General features: G+C 42.6%; 1 protein-coding gene across 1 annotated transcript in view; it reads left to right on the forward strand.

Annotated features, from left to right (window-relative positions):
- Positions 1-24243, forward strand: part of LOC126336082 (potassium/sodium hyperpolarization-activated cyclic nucleotide-gated channel 1) — a 1174950-nt gene that overhangs the window by 1113018 nt on the left and 37689 nt on the right. Inside the window, exon 12 of the mRNA XM_049999562.1 lies at positions 20302-20476. Coding sequence (XP_049855519.1) covers positions 20302-20476 — 175 coding nt within the window. The remainder of the gene's footprint in view (positions 1-20301; positions 20477-24243) is intronic.

Consider the following 24243-nt stretch of genomic DNA (forward strand, 5'->3'; position numbering starts at 1 on the left):
CACCACCACACTGCCCTTTTGTACCTTGTGTACGCGACACTAACGTCATCTGTATCTATGCATATCGATATCCCATTACTCCTGTCACCTCGGTGTGTATTCTGTGGTAAATACGGTGTTTTGAGAGAGATGCGTCTCCAATTGTTCATTACAATTATGTTCCCTCGGAAACTGTTTTCTATTAATGTGCATTCGTTGATAGCTGCATTTACTGTCTGGATGAAGCCGACTGTCAAGACATGTCACTCCTTCCTGTTCTCTGTCAGTTAGCATCTTCTTTACGGTCACTGTTCTTTCGCTGTCTTACAAAGCTGCGAGCGCTACACCTTTGTAGACACGCTCCCTGATGATACATCCACAAACTGGGTAACTTGAAGCACGGAGTTATCATGGATAGCTGCCTCCCGCCATTTTGTGACAAGTCCACTTGGACCCACTGTACTGCGCTGGTTCCGTGCCAGCCACTTCACTGTCATGACTTACATCAGCTGTGGAGTCTCACATGGTCGCCTTCTACCACTTCCACACCATCCACAGCAGTGTGATTTTGCTCTTTTAAGGCGGTGCCTAACATTGCATCCGGTGGGCGTATTCCAACCTCTTATTCCCCTATAATTTTGGCCTTTGTAGCTCTAGTATCGTGAAGGTTATTTTCTCATGTCTTAACGCAAGTCCTACCATCCTATCCCTTCTTCTAGTAATTTTTCTATTACTTGCTTTAAACGCCGATTATGGGGGGAAACTCCTCATTTCTTATCAGTTCGCTATGTTTTCAACTTGCTTCTGTAAATCGTACCTCAAGCGTTTCGATTATTGGGGACATTCTAGGGACCGCCCGAAGTCTGCTACATTTACAGAACTCGTGTGTATACTGGGAAAGTCGAATCACCCACCTATGCTTTCACGCTTAAGCATCTTTGCTTTTGACACAATAAATAAATCCTAAGGTTTTTCATAAAATTATTACATTTAAACATTCATTTGTTGCCAAAGTAGTGCATGTACGCCATAGTATCGTTGTACTCATTTTATTCCTCATATAGAAAGGTTTAGTTCGTCATATGTGCTCACTTTTTCTGATGTTGAGTTAAACACACAGAAATGTAGTTTGAGAATGTGACAATACAATGCATTAAATTTCTTGTTGTCTGGTCATGATCGTCGTAACACTTTATTTCGATTCTAATATTTTACTCATTTTTATGAAAAACTTTCCTTGGTTGTGAAAATGACACTCATTATTTATTTCATCACTACACAGTAGTTCACTTCCATGCTACATGTACTGGCTACATTGAAATTATAGGTAATATGAGTTGCTTTCAATAAGTAATGCAACACGTTTTTTATGAAAGCAGGTTGGTTTTATTCAGGATTTGAATACACCACATATCATTCCCCACTCTTTTGGTTACAAAAACAAATTTTTCTACATAGTCTCCGTTCAGTGCCATCGCCTCGTCCCCATCTTCCACATACTGCTTCTCGCAATGTGCTTTCGTCAATAACGCAAACAAATGGAAGTCGTCAGGTGTGAGATCAGGGCTGTAAGGTGGATCAGGAAGAACAGTTCAGTGAAGTTTTGTGAGCTCCTCTCGGGAGGAGAGACTTGTGTGAGGCCTTGCGTTGTCATGGAGAAGGTGAACTTCGTTTGCATTTCTGTGTGGACGAACACGCTGAAGTAGTTTGAAGTTACCACAATACTCTTCAGAGTTGATTGTTGCACTGTGAGGGAGAAGATCAAACAGAATAACCCCTTTAGAGTTCCAGAAGATCGTCGTCATGGCTGGGGGCATGGCTTTAAACTTTGTTGTCGGAGGAGAGGTGGTGTGGCGTCACTTCATGGATCGGAGTTTTGTTTTCGGTTCGAGGTGATGAACCCACATTTCATGGCCTGTGACGATGTTCGGCGAAAAATTGTGAGGGTTAGCCTCAATACGCGCAAGCAATTCCTCTCAATGCGATTTCAGTATCTGCGATGCTCTATTTCTCCGACATAAGAAGCTCAAGACAGCTCTCTCCTTGGAACACAGCTCCGTTATAGACTGCATTTTTAACGCCATGTATAGCGCCGGCCACCTGCCGGAACTTCATGACCTGAAGCGGGAATATTCCACGATGCCCCACAACAAATTCCGCATTTTATTTTCGACCGAAACTATGTTGCATTATTTATTGAATGCTCATCGTAAATCTTCAGATGTACTCAGAAGTACGTATATGCACGAATATATAGGCTATCAAAAGAAAGTAACACACAGTTGTAACCTCCTAAAACTGACAGTTAACTGAATGAACAACAGCATTCTACTCAATTTATCTTGAACTCCAAGACAAAATAGGAACTGGAACAGGAAGAAGAAGAGCGTACATCACTAACATGGTTTGAAATAAACACGGACGACAGCTTGGTAGAAACGTAAACCTCAATACTGACACAGGGACAATAAATTTTCAGCATGATTGTGATGATGAATTATTTTAGAATTGCAGAATATTTGTTGAATTTGTAAGACGAATGGAGGCTATGTGTATGTCAAAGAGGACAAAAACGGAAAGAAGGCAGAAAGTGCGGATACTATACAAAGACCCACCGCAAAGCAGATCTTGTTACTGTGCGTGCAGGAAAAGCCCCTTAGTCGTTGCTTTGTGACATCATCGAGTGGTGGTCCTTGTGGTAGTTAAGCATAGCAGCTGCTCAGTTTTCTAACTACTATACAGACTGTAGTAATATCGTAATATTCTAGTTCAAAGTGAAAACTGTATCAGCTGGTTGGTTGTCAGTCTTTTAAGTGCGTATGTTGAAAAATACTGCTAATTAATGTCGCTAAACAACTTTTCTATCGACTACTTACATTTGGATTTAATTCAGTGTTATTTCCCTGTAAGTAATAGCATTTAGTCTCACTCGTAGTGTAAATATTATCCACCCAATGCTCGCAAATAATTTTAGGTACAAACATTGGAGTCTGTATTGCTAAGAACTAGATTTATGAAATCAAAATGCACTAACTTGTCGTTATTCACACATGTAATGTTTGGTCTTTGGAAAGTTTTTACATATTCATATTTGATATCTCTCGCTATTACGTATCATAGCTGAGATAAAAATAATTTTTAGTCGTCTATTGCAGGAAGATGAGGTCTTCTTCAAATCTAGTGTTTGCTTTAGAGCCTGTGGCGAGTATCTTCTTAATCCCATAGAAAAAAGGAATTTAAAAGCATTGATGTTTTTAATCTTAATCCCTTAGCCATTTCACCGGTAATATTTTTCATAGTGTCTTACGTATAGATTCAGTCTATGTTGCATCTTCCCGTATGGTACATGGGAAGGACGACTGTCAACAAACCACCGTATGAGCTCTAATTTCTTGGATTTTCTTGTCACGATTATTTCGCGTGACGGCCGGCCGGAGTGGCCGTCCGGTTCTAGCCGTTACAGTCTGGAACCGAGCCACCGCTGCGGTCGCCGCTTGGAATCCTGCCTCGGGTATGGATGTGTATGATGTCCTTAGGTTAGTTAGGTTTAATTAGTTCTAAGTTCTAGGCGACTGATGACCTCAGAAGTTAAGTCGCATAGTGCTCAGAGCCATTTGAATCATTTTTTTCGCGAGACGTGTGAGGAAGCAAATAAAATTTTACCGACACTCTTGGAACATGCACTCATCATCGGAAAACCTCTCCGCGAGGTATAACGCCTCACTTGTTGAGTCTGTGAGTGGAGTTCTCTGTAACGCTGTCACAGCGAGCACGTAAAAGATTCCGCGATGAAACGTGCCTGTCTTCGACGGATATTTTCTGTCTCCTCTACTAACCCTACTGGGTGAGGGCCCCAGCGTTTCGCAAGACATTTATTTGTTGAAAAAATTACATTGTCTTAAGATTGTAATAACGAATATCACTCCGAAATCTGTTTTCCTTACTACGTGTTTTATGTCGTCATCCCACTTTCTGTCCTACCGGATCGCTACTTCAAGGTATTTTACGGTAATTAACTATGTACACAGATAGGTTGCCAATAGTATCATGTAACAGAACTGACTCTCTTCATCTACGTATGCACAACACGTTAAATTTCCTTTTTTTTTTATGTCCTGTACCTGGACCTACTGTCAGTCCTCAGCAAGTCTCCCTGCGTTTCGCTACAATCTCGTGGTGTACTAGGCTTCCTATACATCACTGCTTCTTCATCGACTACTCTTATGGAACCTCCAGTAATATCCACTACGCCACTAACGCAAATTTTAAACAGTTACAGTCCTATAATACTCACTTGCGGTACCCCGAGGATTCACTTACATCTGTAGATTTTGTTCTGTTAAGAAGAACGGAGTGTTACACTCTATCTGCAAGGGGGTCCTGAATTCGGTCACACATGTGACCAGATACTCCGTAAGCTCGTAATTTGTTCACGAAACGGCGCTGCAGGACAGTACCGAATGCCTCCCGGCAGCCAAGGAACACGGCGTCAAATTTGGCGGCTTAATGCTCGCCATGCAATGCTGTACGTGTTTGCGTGATTTCCCTGAGACTTTTCATGCGAATATGGCGAGAATTCCTTCAATAAGGTCATATCTAATTCCTTTATCTGTCAATGAGGTAGTCTGAATTTTCTTTCTATCTATTTCCCGGAATTGCCTCTACCTGCCCCAACCCTCTACATTTCACTTTTAGGAAACCTTGGTACATCCGGAGCTGTACCTAAAAGCCTCAGATCTCGTACCAAAAACAGCTGTTGCAATTATTTATTTATTTTGGCTTTGAGCCAGTCCGTCTGTAGGCAAGTGTGGGGGTAACTACCATCAATTTAACACCCAGCCCCGGGAAATGGCCGGAGTGTTCACCCTGTTAAGAGTTCGATTTGAGGCCTACGTTGAGCCATTGGACAGCAGTAATTAAATCGCCGAGCAGTGTCTACGGGGTAATCACAGCGCGCAGCGTGAATCAAGGAGCCACTTTAACTACAGGGCCACTGCTCATCTCAGATTACGCCGATTTTCACGTGATTTTCGTGGTTCCAGTTGTACACTTAATGCAACACCCGTGTTGGAGAGCTTTCTTTCATCGCCTTTGAAACATCATAGCAGAACACACTTAAAGCCGATTTATAATACACGTTACGAAACGGAACGAAAGGCGACGTCGCCGCCAAATCGTAGTGTGTTCACGCTGGACGGAGCGTTAGCACGTTGTTGCTTTTCGTAGCACAGTATCAATAAAGACGTTATGGAATACCATCAGTGATGCAAAAAGTCTGGATAGACTTTCACATTTAACTAGCAACGAAGAAGCTTAATACTGGCCAGAGTAGTATTCCTAACAGAGGGCACCCCCAGAAATTTATTAAAAACGGGCCAATATTCTAATACTGCCTTTTTTTACGAGTAATACGGATTCGGAGTAGCAGATAGAAACCACACAGCAGTTATTTGACAAGTATTCGCTCATTATTTCTCATGTAGATTAGTTTGATATATAACTGGTATGCATATTTCATTAGTAAATGCAAAGTACTTCATTTTATGTTGTTAATACCAATGTGAATGACATATTTTTGACTTAACGATCTGGGGTTACTTGCTTCTTATGTTAAAATTTAGGGTCTTCTACGAGTTCTTTAGAAAAGTGTTTTATTAATATAACAATAGCCTTAGATTGATGCTGAAATATAAAAAAAATTATCTACGAAAGGAAATTGAAATGACTGGGAAAATTATGTCACAAGTAATTCACATAAAAATACCGGTTAATGCTTACCGAAGTGGACTTCAAGGCAGATTCAACCCGCCGCCTGCATTTTACTCTGACAGAGTGAGAACCAAACATACCTAAGTTACATGGTGATTGATAAAGCTACAGCATTTCCCAAAGCTTACTGCAATGCTAAATGTGTGATTTACTGCCATCGCAGACGATCACTGTTACAAATGCGCTAGAGGCTTGTAATGACTAAAGAGTTGATACCCCAAATTTCAGGATGGGGAAAATGCCCCCTCTTGCTCTGTCCCCAATCCACTAAGCCCCCCCACCCCCCACCCTTTCGGATGCCCATGTCTATGTTCGCAACAGATTTTCTTAGCAAAGTGTGAATGGTAAACTGCTGAGAAGTGAAAAAAATACGAAAACCTGTCACATTTCGACAATTAGTTGCCAGAGAAAATATATACAGAGATACACATCAAACTAAAAACAGAAGGCATTTCACACAGTCTTTTTATCATATTCACTGTGTCCTTTTTTCGTTCTAAGTACCAAATATCGTCAAAAAACTTACCTTTTCTTTTTCTAAAGAGCTTTGCTTGCTGTTAATTATTATGTCTAGAAAACTGTGTAATGAATTAACGTTTTTATTTACACACAGTGTAGGCTTTTTCGTTGTCTATGCATCGTAAAACCTAAATCTTTTTCCCTCTCAGATTTCTCACATTTTTTGTGAAAGGACATTCAAACGAGAAAATATCAGTCTCACTAGAAAGTATACAATGTGGAACGAAGACAATGCAGGCAATAAAACAAAGACTAAGGAAACACGAAACTGCAAAATCCAGTTCTGTAACATGAGTGAGCGTGGCTTCTCGAGAAAGAATGGCATTGATGTTCCGTTCCGCCCCGTTACATTGAACGTTACCATCTGAACTGCATTGTGTAATGTTTTCATACTCAGTTACGTCAATCGGAAAGCGATCTTCGCATTCGGGAGGACGACGGTTCAATCCCGTCTCCGGCCATCCTGATTTAGGTTTTCCGTGATTTCCCTAAATCGCTTCAGGCAAATGCCGGGATGGTTCCTTCCAAAGGGCACGGCCGATTTCCTTCCCAATCCTTCCATTGCCCGAGCTTGCGCTCCGTCTCTAATGACCTCGTTGTCGACGGGACGTTAAACACTAACCACCACCACCACATCGGAAAGCGAACTACATGAGGACGAAATGAAACATGAACGTCAAGGATTCTCTCGTAGATAATTTTGATGTTGACGTTGGTGGGGGAACAGTGACGTCGTCTTCTTGTATTGGAAGTTAACCTGTTCTCGCCACGATATTTCTGCATCTACATCTACGTCTACGTCTGTACACAGCAAGCGAAAGGTACTTTGTGGACCATTGTCAGTCTCCCCTTTTCCTCTTCCAGTCGCGTATGATTCGCAGCAAGAACGATTCCTGGTAAGCCTGTAGGTGGACTCGAATCTCCCTAATTATTTCACGGTCTCTTCGCGAGATATACGTAGAAGTAAGTAATATATTGGTTGACTCTTCTAGAAACGCACGCTCTCGGAGTTTTAACACTAGACCACTCCGTGACACCCAATGCGTCTCTTGCAGCGTCTGCCACTAAAGCTGACTTACCATCTCCTTGAAGCTTTCACCCTCACTAAATGAAGCTGAAACAAAATGTGCTGTTCTTCTTTGGATCTTCTCTATTTCCTCTATCCATCCTATCTGACATGGATCCCAGACTGTCGAGAAATATTCAGGTATTGGTCGAGAGAGAGTTTCTAAGCTGCTTCTCATGTTGATGGACTTCGTTTCCTGAGGTTTCGCTCGATGAATATCTGCCTTACCCGCGATAAATTTTAGGTGGTTGTTCCACATCAGATCACTCCGTACACATACTCATAGATATTTTATGGAAGTAGCTGCTCCAGTGATAGCTCTGCAACCGTGTAATCATACAGTAGAGGACCTATATATTGGCAACATGTTATGCTTGTTCAACTTGAAGGTCAACTGCCACTCCCTGCACCTAGGCTCGATCCTCTGCATTTTGCTACAATTTTCTAGTGTTGTGACTTTTTTGTGTACAACAGCATCATCTGCGAAAAGTCTCATGAAAGGTCTGAAGTAATCTACTACGTCATTTATACATATTGTAAAAAATAATGGTCTTATGACACTGCCTTGGGGCACGCCAGACGTTACTTCTACCTCTGAAGACTTCTCTCCATATAGAATGACCTGCCATGTTCTGTTGGCTAAAAATACTACAGCGCAGTCACATAATTGGTCTCGTCTGCACTGCGCTCGTTTCTTGTTCATTAGTTAGCAGTGCTGTACTGTATTTAACGCCTTCTTCAAGTCAAGAAACACGGCATCTACCTAGGGTCCTGTATCTCCCATTTCTGGATCTAGTAGAGGAACAGAGGGAGCTGGATTTCGGAACCATGTTGATTCCTACAGAAGAGATTCTGGTCGCCAGAAATGGTATAATATGCAAGTGTGGAACATGCTCCAACATCCTCATTTCACAGTACTAGATTTGTTACCTTGTGTCTTCTTATCTTTATTTTATTTTGAGGCACATGTTAAATACAGCCTCTGCTGAAACCAAGAAATGTTGTTATTTCACTACCGTTTACGTTCACTGAACACCCTTGTGGGATTCCTTAGTACACATGAAAATAGTTTCAGTAGTATGTTGTTATGCGGTATTAACAGCATCACGGAATAAGCATAGATTTTATTATTTGTTCTGTTTTTATGATTCCGCGAGGATTTGAATTATTTCACACAAAAATGACCACATACCTGAAAAGGAAAGATTATTTACCTTTTAATATACCTTGTCAAAGAAAAAGCTACATCGTGAATAAATAAGAGGAACATAAGTAAATGAAACAACTTTCTTTAAATAATAAACTTTTTAACAGTGAAACAGTCAGCTCTCTTGAAGGAGAAAAATACAGCTATCTATCTTCTCGATTACATATATGTTTAATGTTTTGTAATATTTGGGCTACACTTACCCTATTCTCTCACTTCTCTGCAGAGTGAAAAAGTAAGCATACAGCCTTCTTCGAGAAAATCGGTTACGAATTTTTCTTTGCCAATTATTAAATTCTGATATCGTTTCTAGTTCCTTTAGTAATGTCTGATATTATTCATTCACCACACCACCTCTGAAGTTCAGTATTCTGCGGCTTTTTGCCAGGGAAAGGTATCTCAAACCTCACTTTCACCATTTGTGCTGGGTTAAGCCACCCTGTGATGTTATATTGACGTACCAGTCAGCCTGAACACACCGCACTTTGAGTGTGACGTTCCCTTCAGTTCAGTAATGTTCCCTTGACTAGCAGCGAGAATCAATCTTTATCAATCACGTGTAATGTACATCATCTCTTCTAACGCAGCACGTTCATCATGCTGACACATGTGTTGGGCAATGAACATATAACATTAGCCATATGGTCTGCACACTGTTACGTCATATCATGGAAGACTCCGTGATACCAGCGAATCCCGCAATGCGGGTAAACAAAAACCAAGTGACAGTCCGACATTAACAGTATCGGCGAAGACGACCGCAACGACTACTACAGAATTCGTGGTGTTCCTCTAATGTGGTGGGCTCTTCACAGCCAATTATACTGATCACCAGCGTCTACTCTGGCAATTAATTTCTCTTCAGTAGAATCGTCTATCTCAAACGTGTACAGATAAAGTAGTTCATGCTGCTTTTTGCTATAGGAGGCACACAGAAAAAGGGAAAAATAGGAGAATGTGTGACTAAGAAATGATTGAGAGTTTGGTAACGTACCGGGGACTATACGTTTATGACGTCCGGAGTGGCCGTGAGGCTCTAGGCGCTAAAGTCTGGAACTGGGCAACCGCTACAGTCGCAGGTTCGAATCCTGCCTCGGGAATGGATGTGTGTGATGTCCTTAGGTTAGTTAGGTTTAATTAGTTCTAAGTTGTAGGCGACTGATGACTTCAGAAGTTAAGTCGCATAGTGCTCAGAGCCATTTGAACCATTTTGAAATATACGTTTGGTTAACTGGTAACTGAGGTGCATGGACAAGAATCTAGCAGCCACCATCGTACTAATATACGAGGTGCGACAATAAAGTAATGAAACAGATTTTTTTTTGCAATATGTGGCAACCCTGCAGGTTTGCGTAGACACCTTGGTCTATAAGCTGCTTCTTGTCCAAGCGGCACATCGATGCAACTTCTCAGTCGTGAGTTGTGCTGTAATAAGTTAGCACGTGTTTGTGTCTTTCGTCGCGGAAATGTAACCGCATAATATTGCGCAAATATGCCATTTCTTTTTGCGTTAAATTGGGAGAAAACGCGACGTCAACTTTCGGTAAGCTTCAGAAGGCTTTTGGAGAGGAGGTTATGTCAAGAGTTCAAGTTTTTCGATTTCATAAAATGTTTGTTGAAGGCAGAACGAATGTTGAAGATGAAGACAGCAGAGGACGACCATCAACATTCTTGATTCCAAGGGAATTGTTCGTAAAGAGTGGCTGCCCCCTGGACAAGCAGTTAACCAATATTACTACGGCAAAATTTCAGAAAGACTTCGTAAAAGAGTTCTTTGTGTCTGTGTCAATATTGCTAATAATTGGATTCTGCATCCCATACTGCTCTGTCAGTACAGCAATTTTTAACCTCGAAACAAATTTCAGTATAACCACATCCACCTTATTCACCAGATATCGTTCTGTGCGACTTTTTTCTATTTCCAAGAATCAAAACAGCGGTCAAGCAACGCAATTTTCAAACAACACAAGAGGTCCAAAAAGCCGTTACGGAGGTCTCAGAGGATATTACAGAAGATGACTTCCAGAAATGTTACTATCAGTGGCAGAAGCGCTGGAAAAAGTGTGTGAAATCAGAAGCTAACTAATTTGAAGAAGACATCACTAAACTTGACTAAAACGGCAAGCAACACTTTTTTCTTTACCTCAGTCTCATTACTTTACTGTCGCACCCCGTATACCGATGAGCCCAAACATTTTGACCACCTGTTTCATTGGGTGTTGTTCTATTTTTCAAACACAGTACAACATAGACTCTGTTTGGCACGGATTCTACAAATACGTGATAGGATTTCAGAAGTATCTGGCACCTGGTGTCTATGCCCAGATCATGAACATCCCGAAAATTACCAGATGGTGGTATACAGGCATGTAGCTGGTGCCCAGTATGTTTTCCAATGGGCGAAGATCGGGCACATTTTTTGTCCAAGACATTTTTGTGAGTTCCCTATAATTTCCCTCAAACCACTGCAGCACGACTGTGACCTTGAAACATGGACAATTATCCTGCTGGAAGATGTTATCGCCAAAGGGGGAGACTTCAAGCATGAAGCGATGCAGGTGGTCCGCCGTCACGATGCCTTCGATTACAACCACAGATCCCACGGAAGCCCAACCCAGTGCACCCCAAAGCATAATTCTGCCCTCACCGACTTGCATCTGTGACGCAGTGTATGTTCCGTGCAGCCATTCACCTGGATGACAACGTCCTAGTAACTAACCATCGACCTGGTGTAACAATAATTGCGATTCATTCGATAGGTGACACGTTTTTATAGATCCACGATGAAAACTCAGTGATGCTGTGTCCACGACATCGTGGGTCAACACAGGAACACATAGGGGTAGTGTGATATGGAGCTACATCTTCAACAATGGCCTTTGAACGCTATACTCCGAAACACTTGTGTCTTCACCAGCGTCATACTCCGTCATCAGATCTACCACAGACCGCTGCTTTTCCTGGATTACACAGTGGTGGATCCTTCGACCTCTACCTTTCGCGATGAGACGTGGTCGAAGAACACCATATGGCCCACTCGTTACTTCACCATCCTTCAATCATTTTCCATATGTGATCACGACAGCAGTACGCCTACAGGCGACCAGCTTCGCCGTTCCAGAGCTTGCCGTTTCCAACCGCGGCGCCTCAGCAATGTACCCCTTGTCAAAACCACTCACTCGTATATCTGTGGATTTTCGCGTTTGCGGCGGCCCGTATCTTTACTGTAATGACTGCCCATTCGTCTCTCTTCCGCTTACATTCTTTGATTACGTGCCTCCAACACCATTAGGAGGAATTCCGCCTCGCGGTGGGTAATAGTCATAACGTTTTGGCTCATAAGTATACGTCGCGTAACGACCATGAGATTAAGATAAGAGAAATTTGAGTCCATACTGAAACATATCCCCCGCTTCTCAGAGAATGGAATACAAAATGGTTCAAATGGCTCTGAGCACTATGCAACTTAACTGCTGAGGTCATCAGTCGCCTAGAACTTAGAACTACTTAAACCTAACTAACCTAAGGACATCACATACATCCATGCCCGAGTCAGCGACCGTAGCGATCGCTCGATTGCAGACTGTAGCGCCCAGAACAGATGTGCTACAGACGCGAAATTTAACCGACAGGTAGAAGATACTGTGATATGCAAATGATTAGCTTTTCAGAGTATTCACATAAGGTTGACGCCGGTGGCCACACCTACCACATGCTGACATCAGGAAAGTTTCCAACCTATAAAAACAGCAGTTGACCGGCGTTGCCTGGTGAAACGTTGTTGTGATACCTCGTATAAGGAGGAGAAATGCATACCATCACGTTTACGACTTTGATAAAGGTCGGATTGTAGCCTATCGCGAATGCGGTTTTTCGTATCGCGAGATTACTTCGCGCGTTCGTCGAGATCCTATGACTGTTAGCAGAATATGGAATCGTGCTGGATCCCAATGGCCTCGTATCACTAGCAGTCGAGATGACAGGCATCTTATCCGCATGGCTGGAACGGATCGTGCAGCCACGTCTCGATCCCTGAGTCAGTAGATGGGGACGTTTGCAAAACAACAGCCATCTGCACGAACAGTTCGACGACGTTTGCAGCAGCGTGGACTATCAGCTCGGAGACCATGGCTGCGGTTACCCTTGATGCTGCATCACAGACAGGAGCGCCTGCGATGGTGTACTCAACGGCGAACCTGGGTGCACGAATGGCAAAACTTCACTTATTCGGATGAGTCCAGGTCCTGTTTACAGCATCATTATGGTCATACCCATGTTTGGCTACATCGCGGTGAACGAACATTGAAAGCGTGTATTCGTCATCGCCATACTGGCCTATCACCCGGAGTGATGGTATGGGGTGCCATTGGTTACACGTCTTGGTCACCTCTTGTTCGCATTGACGGCGCTTTGAACAGTGGACGTCACATTTCAGATGTGTTACGACCCGTGGCCTTACGCTTCATTCGATCCCTGCGAAACAATACATTTCAGCAGGATAATGCACGACCGCATGTTGCAGGTCCTATACAGGCCTTTCTGGATACAGAAAATGTTCGACTGCTGCCCTGGCCAGCACATTCTTCAGATCTCTCACCAATTGAAAACGTCTGGTCAATGGTACCTGTACACGCCATACAAGCTCTGTTTGACTCAATGCCCAGGTGTTAAAAAAAATGGCTCTGAGCACTATGGGACTCAACATCTGAGGTCATCAGTCCCCTAGATCTTAGAACTACTTAAACCTAATTAACCTAAGAACATTACACACATCCATGTCCGACGCAGGACCGAACCTGCGACTATAGCGGTCACGCGGTTCCAAACTGAAGCGCCTAGAACCGCACGCCACACCGGCCTATGTCCAGGTGTATCAAGACCGTTATTACGGCCAGAGGTGGTTGTTCTGGGTACTGATTTCTCCGGATCCATGCACACATATTGCGTGAAAATGTTATCATATGTCAGTTCTAATATATTTGTCAAATTAATACCCGTTAATCATCTACATTTCTTCTTGGTGTAGCAGTTTTAATGGCCAGTAGTGTCTTTGGCACAAAGCAGTCTCCGTCATAGACTGCACAACGAACTCTGGAATATACCGGCTGTCCTTCCCTGGGAATTGACAGGTGCATTATCTCTGGCGGTTCGGCAGATATTTACAGTTTCGTTTTTGCTGTTTGTAGATGGAGTCGGCCAAAAGAAGTACTGCTCCCTTCTTTCATACGACGTCTACTGTCGATAGAACTGCTGTATGTTTCTCTTTTGAAATGACCCCTAACAGAAGAATCCATACGATTGAGATCAGCGATCTTGAATGCCAGGATACAGGTGCTGCACGATCTATCCATTTTAGACCATATTGGTGCATTAGATGTCACTTTTTGCCAATCACGCATCAACCCCATTCCCCAACCACGTTCCACGGGTGAAATTAGAGGCCAATTAGCATTCCAAATATGTTTTTAGTACCTTTGGCAAAATCTTGTGCTGAAAGTGGAAGTTCAAAACCACACCCATGTTTAATGGAACGATTTGCTTCTATTACCATAGACCTACACCTATGTCGCTTTTCGCGATTATTGTACATCCCACGTACGTATTGACGAATACGTAAACCTTTCTCCAGCACATACTACCATCCCTAGAGACGGTCCACAGTTATAAGGGAAATCGCGAAGAAAGCAGAGGATGCATTTCGAGCGTTTCTGCCGTGTAATAAGTATCGGCTGGTTACTTTCTGCTGGCCGACGATAGCAGCTGTTTGACTGTCACTGCTGGAGCCTCAAGAGTGATTCCAGGATTCTGGGATAATAGATCGCCCCGAACGCATTACGGCGGCTGTCACACCGATCGTTAGGGCGGGTGATGGATGAACGTTGCGGCGTGCGCGCGTTTCCGACAACACAGTAACTGCCGGGGAGCGCGGAGGGACCTGCGCGAAACATCGGGTGCTGTAGGGGGGGGGGGGGGGGGGCAGGAGCAGGTGGCGCAGCGGCCGCAGACTGCGCGTGCGCAGTGAACTGCCGCGCAAGCCTCGGGCGTCTTCCGTGTTGTGCCAGCGTATTGGCTCCGGGAAATCTTACAAGTCTTCAGCTCTGGGGTACGATACGTGTCATAGCCGTGATGAATCGAGCGGCCTTCCTTGCCGATGATTGAGCGGGTCGAAGGAGGGGAGGGGTTTCGTAGTGAGCCGGTTCGGAGCCTCGTCGTAGGAAATATTACATGTTGACGCAAAATATACGGTACAATTTCATTGTGTGTACGATCTCATTTCTTATTCGGCTTCCGTAAGTTATGAGGAGGTTTGATGACACGCTTAACTACAGTGTTAGCTAGATTTCTCACCGTCGTCCTTCCATACTGTGACTTGAGTCCTTCCTGGCGAAGGTTTCAGACCGCTTAGTCCGTGTATCGCTCGCTGGTCCCTACGGGGCACATGTTACTACGTGCGAGGCACTACAGTGAACTGGCACTACAGTGAAGTATGCTCTCACGAAAATTCAGTGAAATAGCTCACAGCCTATACTGTATTGTCAGTTGACACAACAGCTAAGTGGATATTGGACAAATAAAGAGATTTACTATAGTACAATCGGATACTTCAACTGCCGAGACTGCCGTTTGGAAACATAAGTAGATTCCCCTTACTTCTAAATGGTCAACAGTATTCGTCTACGAAAGATATATTGTATCAATTAGTTAACAGCTGCGCAGGCTTATATCGATGTAGCTTCACAGCAACAAAGATTTAGCAGCACGTAAGTCAATGACATAAAAGTTGAAGTGCAAGTGGTACATTTACACACTCATTCGTATCAATATGCTTATTTCACTTAGGAGGACAAGTACGTTCCACTAATAATTTTACTGTGGGATTAATACAAACAACAAATTCAACAAATACTAGTTAAGTGGCTGCTGCTGTTAATTGTGGATGTATACACCCGAAGTAAATTACACTAAAAGCTGCAATCAGGAATATTACTTAAATACGTTTTCTACTGAATATCCGGATGCAGTTATTGACTAACATTGCAGTACGTATAGCCATTATTGGAATCAGTTATTGATATACTGATCCAGCAACTGAAGAAACACAACCATCAATAGATATAATAAAATCCTTCACACGCACAAGTAAAATTTATTTGAGACTATTCTGATCATTAAATATGACTCTCCGTTAGTACTTCATACATGTGCAATTGTAATCCACACTGTATCAGCGGTGACAGTACAGCAACCTCACCTTAGCAGTAGCTGGCACCTGTCGTCAGTGTAAAAACAATTCCAGATTATTTACTGTATCTGATGAAGGCACAACCCATATGGTCACTTCAGTATCTGCAGATCAGGGAGTCCAATCGCTACACATATCACAATACCTTTTTTCCATGCCACTTGTTGAGACATTCCTTTCATTGACTTGGCCATGTATGGCTGACGATTATATGCGAAATATGATTAACAATATTTTACAGACAGTTTAGTGGCTGCTAAGACAAATGTCATCACCTTCTAGGCCTATTAGAATCCGAAACACATATAGTACCAAACTAGTACATGACATTTATAAATATGACATACACGATGCTTGATAGTTGGCAAAAGACAAATGAGATACATTGGTGAAGTAATTTCACCTTTTGTAACACTCTGTTGATTTATTAGTCCTTCATCCATCGATGCTGCAGCGGCATGTTATCTTCGGTTGGTTTGTGTTTTATATATTAGTCTTACGCAAAAATTGCTGAAGTCTAGGATGCCAGTGTCATAGGACGTACACTTCTACAGACCTGTCGCGTTTTTTGGTGTTTACAGTTTGCCTGTGTACGTAATTCCTGTATCTTTAAACTTATTTAGCTTTCTATTGTAATTCCCTTTTTTGGAGTACACACAAATTCCAATTCTGCTTGATCAAAAGTTTCGGCAGTTCTGAACTCAGCTGTCAAACCCAGAATGTTCCTAGTTTCGTATAACAGAGACAAATGAATGTGTTACGCTGCTAAAGATGCCACGTAATATGCTAGAACATGCATGGATAAAAAAATAAACAACAGCGTCTTTCAGTGAATGATTTTCCCATTTTAGTTTCCCTTATCTCCAAGCGCGGAAATCAAGATGATTTAAGTACGACATTCAGAATCGTACGTTTTCCGTATCGATCTCCAAACAGGAACTGGTGTTGCTGTAGCAGAAAGTACAAAAATTTAACGTTTCATGTTCATATTAATCGGCAGTACTGACATATGTGCTCCTTATGAAAAATAAGTCTCTTTTTTCGTTCATATAGTTTACTAGAGAATGACATTAAGAGCTCTATAATCAATGGTTTGTCCAGTTTTCATGGTAATGTTTTGGTAGACAGTGTTTCTAGACGCGTATTAAGCTCATCGGCCCTCTTCCGGTCTTTCTACTTCGACCAGTATCTTTAATTCTGTTCGTTTGCAGTGTTTGATGGACAGAATTTTTCCACGAACTGTGTGTGTCATCACGACAGTAGAAATAGTACCATAGCTCTAGGTATCGCAAGTAGATTATTGACTCTGCCATCGATGATTTGCAGTCATTAGAACTATTTACGGTTGATAGGCCAACGCAGTCTGAGAATGACGCCAAATAGACTGAAACTTCAGAACACTCCCAAACGTTTTGTAACGCAATAGGAAACGAAAGATAGCGTAATTGTGTTGCTGATGTCAGACGAGATTCTCTGGAAATAAGATGTTCACATAACTTCGTCTGACGTCATTAGATTTAAGGATAGTGATGAGGTACTTATATTTTTAACAGTGGTCTGCATTAGTACGAATGGGATAGGCTGCCAGCGAGTAAACTGCCGCTCGTCAGCCAACTGTTTACATGAATTTTAATCTCAATATAGAATAAATCAAGAGTTTTAAATAGGTGATGATGTATATGACAAAATGATATTGACGTCTTGTACATTGTTTTCATTACAATGATGACGTGATGGAAGTTTCTGGGAATTGTGGAAAGGGATTATGGTGTGGGAAGTAATGTAGAGAAGGTTATATGGAAATGTGGGGTGTCAGTGGGATAAGGCGCTGTTAGATGGGATGTAGATGTTAGATGAGTAAAATGTTGTTGTTGTTGTGGTCATGAGCCCTGAGACTGGTTTGATGCAGCTCTCCATGCTATTATATCCTGTGCAAGCTGCTTCATCTCCCTGTACGTACTTCAGCCTACATCCTTCTGAATTTGCTTAGTGTATTCATCTCTTGGTCTCCCTCTACGATTTTTACCCTCCACGCTGCCCTCCAATACTAAATTGGTGGTCCCTTGATGCCTCAGAACATGTCCTACCAACCGATTCCTTCTTCTAGTCAAGTTGTGCCACAAACTCCTCTTCTCCCCAATTCTATTCTATACCACCTCATTAGTTATGTGATCTACCCGTCTAATCTTCAGCATCCTTCTGTAGCACCACATTTCGAAAGCTTCTATTCTCTTCTTGTCCACACCATTTATCGTCCATGTTTCACTTCCATACAAGGCTACACTACATACAAATACTTTCAGAAAAGACTTCCTGGCAGTTAAATCTATACTCGATGTTAACAAATTCCTCTTCTTCAGAAACGCGTTCCTTGCCATTGCCAGTCTACATTTTATATCCTCTCTACTTCGACCATCATCAATTATTTTGCTCCCCAAATAGCAAAACTCCTTTACTACTTTAAGTGTCTCATTTCCTAATCTAATTCCCTCAGCATTACCCCAGTTAACTCGACTACATTCCATTATCCTCGTTTTGCTTTTGTTAATGTTCATCTTATATCCTCCTGAGTAAATTACTGGCTAGAAAAGGAAAAGCTGGGTTGAAATGTTCTTTTTGGATGGAACGTGTAAAACAGGTTAAAGTTGGAAAGAAGTGTAGATTTTAGGGATGAGTTCATGATCTGACAGGGTAAGGTAGCTGTAATTAGTCTGGAAATGAAGATGGAGAGTTTGGAGATGGAGGCAAGGTATGATGTGGTGATACAGGTGCAACAGCTGGACAAAATTCTCAAGAATTGGGAAGACAATAAGGTGTCTGGACTCAACTACAAGAAATGTGTAATAAATGTGAATATGTCCAAGAGTTTCAGGTGGTGTGGGGACTTTATGATGTGGTGCTGGACACTGTTGGAAGAAGATAGTCAGAAAGGGAATGCAAGGTAAAGTGCATGTCGTTCAACGATTTGTAGGGAGTGATAAAATTTGGGAGGAGCAAAAGTCTGTACTACATTGACGTACGTAGCGATGGGATGGATGAAGGTTTGATGTGTGTGGATTATGATCGTGGGATTTAATTCCCGTTTTCGGTCTGTTAGTTGTTCTACTAGTTGTAGTCTATTGTGGAGATAATCTTGGGTAATTAGCAACTGATAGCTGCACATTCATTTTTGATCGAGTGTTATAGTTCAATTCTTTTATCTTGGCAGTTCGAACATGCCCGCCAATACGCAGGAGATTGCTGCGTTGCCAGTTGTACGCGCCAGGAGAAGCAGTGCCATAATATAGTTCGAAAACTTACGTTTAGGGCGGAGCGCGCCGTTTATGAAGTAAAGCCACCACGACTGCATTAACCCTTTCGCTGCTGCAGAGACGTGCTCCCAGCATTCCATGCTGTGCGCGATTTTGTCATCGCTGCACTGCTCGTCTGTCCACGCACATGGTGTTTCGACTGCTTTGACACAGTTTACCATTCGATTTCACAAAAACTATTTGGCCCAAAAATTTGATTTTTTCACATCTTCTTGACTGATACCTTCTCCCCATAAATGACAATTTTGTTTCGATTTTCAACGCAATTATTGTGCAGCACTAGATGTAGTAAATTTTGAAGGGTTTGCAGAGGTAAAAGTCCACAGCGTATACTTTCCGTATGATCGATTTTAGTTGCCAATAGATATTTCAATCAATTACAACCAAACGAATAAAATTCATGAAACAAGACACTTCGATATTGTTTTTAAATAAAAATGAGCACCGAACAAGGTTTGATCTTAGGACCTTTTGCTTAGCTGCCATACACTTTAACCTTTACACTAACGCAACTCATCATTCAATAGACTTCCCGTCGGAGGACTTTAAAATATCACGCAAAATACTGTTGATATGACTATGAATTACTCACGTTTCGTCAAAGTAGAATAGGTAATAAACAATTACCGCTGTTCTTTATTGCGAAAAAGCGGTTAGTGAGAATGATACAAACATGTTTCCTTGCTATCGCCTGAATTAGGAGTCTTATTGCTTGTTTGGTTTAATTAATCAATAGAATATGAAGCGATTGGTATAAAGAATGCTTTTTACAAACCTTCTATAAAAGAAAGTCTGCTATCAAGACATTGCTTTCGTTCAGTTACTTTATTTATGACCGAACGTTTCTAAAACTGAAGACACTCGTCCGTGCTCTGCACTGCAGTCGAGCTCTGGCAACGTCGCTCTCTGTTCATTGGCTGACTGTGTTTTGTGACGTCAGATGCGCAGAACGAACCTAAACTCGGCCGCCGTCGTAAATGACGCGCACTTTAGTCGAAGATATCCTAGTTATTTAGTTGGGCGAACGAGACAACAGTAGAGCTAGAGATGCTTCTAGTGCTGCAGTAAATGAAATCCGCGCGTTCGCTCTGAGTACCTAGATGCCGTACGCCTCCAGGTCGCCTGTTGTTGTGTGTAACTTGTTTAGCACTGTGACCGTCACTGGCCGGCAGGCGGCAGTCTCAGCGTGGCGTTGTCGGTTTTGCAGCGGCGATGGGGCGCAGCCAGTCGACGCCGGGCCTGGTGGAGTCTCGCGGCCGCATCCCGCTGGAGGACATGTGGGTGTCGCCGCTGGAGCCGCTGCTCACTGGAGGCTCGTCCTCGGGGCCGCCGCCCTACTCCGCCAACTCGCTCTTCAGCCCCGCGCTCAGCCCCACCTCCCGGTAAGCGCCACTCCACCCGCACTCATACTGATGTCCCTTTCTCCTACCGGCTACGACCTACAGTGATATTCATTACTGTCGAGACATTTACCTGTCTGGGAAATATGTAATGTCACTCCTCTGCTAAGATCTCTCCACAAGTGAAAATAGGTGTCAGATACACAAGGCTCAAGTACTGGGATATGACAAAAACTTCAGCATCAAGAACCATGGATTGCAGTAGAAACGTGTTACTCTTCTTTGTGCTAGAGTATGGCACATATTTCAAAACTGCCGAACGACATTTTCAGATTCTTTGGTTAAGGAGCATATCAACATCTTCTGTACTTCTCATAGTTATTGCCATGTGCTCATGTTTCTGTTAACTTGAGGCTCTGTAGGTAGAATGGAACTCCGCAACACATTCTTGAAGATTGTAACATAAACATCAAAATATTTTCCTTACACACCCTTGATCACTGTCGTGATTAATGGTTGCGGGTTCTCCGAAAGAGGGCGAGCAGGGGTGGAAGCAAGTCTTGACAACACTGGACTCATGTACGGCCTTTGGTATACAAACAGCTCATTCGAGCCAACCGAGTGTGGAGGGGGAAGCCGGGAGCAACTGAAGCAGTAGTTGCCAAGCCGAGAAGACGATAGGGTGCGTGCACGCGAGCTGCAAAACCACGACAAGAAACTGGTAGCTCCCGATATGGCGCGATAGTTATCGGTAGTAATTTGCGACGCTATGGTGAAAGTAACAACCGACGATGGCCTCACCAGCAGCACCGATCGATTTGTTTGGAGGTTTCCCTAGGTCGTTCGGCGAAGGCCGCATCTGCCCCCTTTAATCCCCTCCAAGTAAATTCCTAATTAGAACATATAGAATGAAGCTCCCTCCATTTTACCACAACAAATTACATTAGTACGGCGCAATAATACCAAAATATGAAATTTTTTATGTAAACAGTCCCAAATTATATAAAGTAGCTAATACCTTAGGCCCTACGGGGAAGACCTCTCAGTGGCTCGCCAACCAGTAACTGTTTCTTTATCCTTTGTCCGAGGTTTCTGAGTGTGCTACAGAGAATTTTGAGGCAACAAGTACAAAAAAAAGCAATAATGAATTAGGGAATACCCATGCTATCTGAACCTGTCAATTTAAGTAAGTCTGAAGAAAAATTATAACTCAAGACTCTACTAAAAGTCGTCAATTTAATATAAATTTCACTTAGAATTGTCACAAGTATGAATCCTTGTGTGGTTGTGAGTTGGAAAACGCGTTATTGTGTTTTCATTGTTTATTGTTTGGAGAACTGCCCTGGGCTAAACGTGGAGTGTGGCTTCTTCACCTCCATGACAAAATTAGGAAACACGAACTTTTTTTTTAATCTGGCCAGTCTAGATAATGTAAAGACAGCTTCCCAATTAGACTGTGCATACAGATGGTCCATGGCATTAGACAGCCAAATAATAGGTCCATACTAAATCTGATTACTAATTGTGTTCGTTTCTGTGGTGCGTTGAAACTACCCCTCAGATGACACGATGAGACTCAGTCATCTTACAACTAACATATTTCGCGTGTTTTTTAAACGAAACGACTTTAAGAATCATCAGATTCAGCTGGTGCGCATAACAATCAATGTAGGCTTGTGAAGCACTGTGAAGCTTTTTCTTCACAAGAGCCTGCACCCGGCATCACGAATCACTCGTGATATCTGCATCATCATACGTTTATGCTATTAATTTGTACGAACAATTCTCCGAAAGGTGATTTACCTGCTCTATGATGGCCTATACTATCCCATGAAAACCTAGTTAGAAAGTTTCTAGAATCAGGTAAAAGTGATGACACAACGAATATTTGTAGCCCCATACGTATTACTCCCATGGGGTTGGCGAAGACAATATTAGGCTAATTACAGCAGGTATAGGTGCATATAAACAACTACTCTTCCCGCACTGCATACGTGACCGAAACGGGAGAAAGCCCTAACAACTGGTACAATGGAACTAGACCTGCCAGGTCTCCGGGCTTTCCAGGATTTTTCCTAGTTTTGAGAGCGTTCGGGGCCGTCCAGATAATTTTACACAACTGAAAGTGGTAAACCCGCATTTTTTCGTGTCTGGAAATATTCTATTGATAGGAAATAAAGAGATTTTTAAAATCAAAGTTCAAATTCTATATGATAATAGGCTCGTAGGTGGTTTAATTCGTTTTATATCAGAAAACCAGCGGCAAGCATTGTGAGACGCCATAGTTTGAGTACAATGAGAAGCCGCCAACAGTCGATAATTTCATGCACCGCGCCTTCCCGCGACGAAAACGGTCAACTTATCATCGACAGAATGTATATGTGTTCTGAAAAATGATACGGTTTGACCCAAATGTCTGAGGTTTTCGAAGTCCATATATGCGTTGGGCAATTTAAATGGTGACTGCCTTAAATGAGACGTACTCTCTCCTACGCACTAGATATGGTTACAGTAATTCGTTGCTCGTCATTTGGATTCCAACGAAAGCTTCGTGCCGTCAGAGCGATTGTTTCATGGCGCCGTTAAAGAATAAAAGAAGCAACAGAAATACTAAACCAACAGACAGGCCATAAAAGCTTTAAGCAAAGAGATTACAGTTATATAACATTAACAGACTTTTATCTATGAGCAGACAGAGAGCATGAAATGTTTCCCGACTTGACTGAAGCAAACTAAGTGCCAGATCCAATGCTTTACCAGGGCTAAAAGCTCAGTCCCTGTTGACTAAATTGTCCGCAACTATAATTTCTATTACGTTCTTTGATATACTGATCTCGAAAATTGTCGCCTGCAAGGCACTGTTCGGCGACAGTTGGGTGCTACAGTTGGGTGTGGACACCAACAATATGGTGCAAATGACGAATTTTTGGATCAGGAGGTAATCGAAATTAAGAGCCGCAGACAGTTCAATCAGTGGCATGCAGATGGGTGTGGATAGAGATACCTCCGATTAACTAAAAAGTCAACTATGTTCTGTAAAAGATAATCTAGGGCTAATCGGGTATACCGAATACCCTGGCAGGTCGTATGCTGGAGAAGGCAAAGAACTGTTGAATAAAAATATAAACAAGACAGCGTTACACCCGGAAAGCAGCCAACACATCACGCGTCATCTATAAGCATGAAATTAAGTACGAAGAGGCCACCAATATGGTGCAGGGGTCTTACTACTTGCTCATTATACACAACTGACCATTAAATTTGCTACACCAAGAAGAAATGCAGATGATAAATGGATATTCATTGGACAAATATATTATACTAAAACTGACATGTGATTACACTTTCACCCAGTTTGGGTGCATAGATCCTGAGAAATCAGTACCCAGAACAACCACCTCTGGCCGTAATAACTGCCTTGATACTCCAGGGCATTGAGTCAAACAGAGCTTGGATGGGGTGTATAGGTACAGCTGCCCATGCAGCTTCAACACGATACCACAGTTCATCAAGAGTAGTGACTGGCGTATTGTGACGAGCCAGTTGCTCGACCACCATGGACCAGACGTTTTCAATAGGTGAGAGATCTGTTGAATGTGCTGGCCAGGGCAGCAGTCGAACATTTTCTGTATCCAGAAAGGCTGATAGTCCATGCTGCTGCAAACTGTTCGGACAGATGGTTGTTGTCTTGCAAACCTCCCCATCTGTTGACTCAGGAATCGAGAGGTGGCTGCACGATCCGTTACAGCCATGAGGATAAGATGCCTGTCATCTCGACTGCTAGTGATACGAGGCCGTTGGGATCCAGT

This window comes from Schistocerca gregaria, chromosome 2 (assembly GCF_023897955.1).
Source record: "Schistocerca gregaria isolate iqSchGreg1 chromosome 2, iqSchGreg1.2, whole genome shotgun sequence".
NCBI classification, from domain to species: domain Eukaryota; kingdom Metazoa; phylum Arthropoda; class Insecta; order Orthoptera; family Acrididae; genus Schistocerca; species Schistocerca gregaria.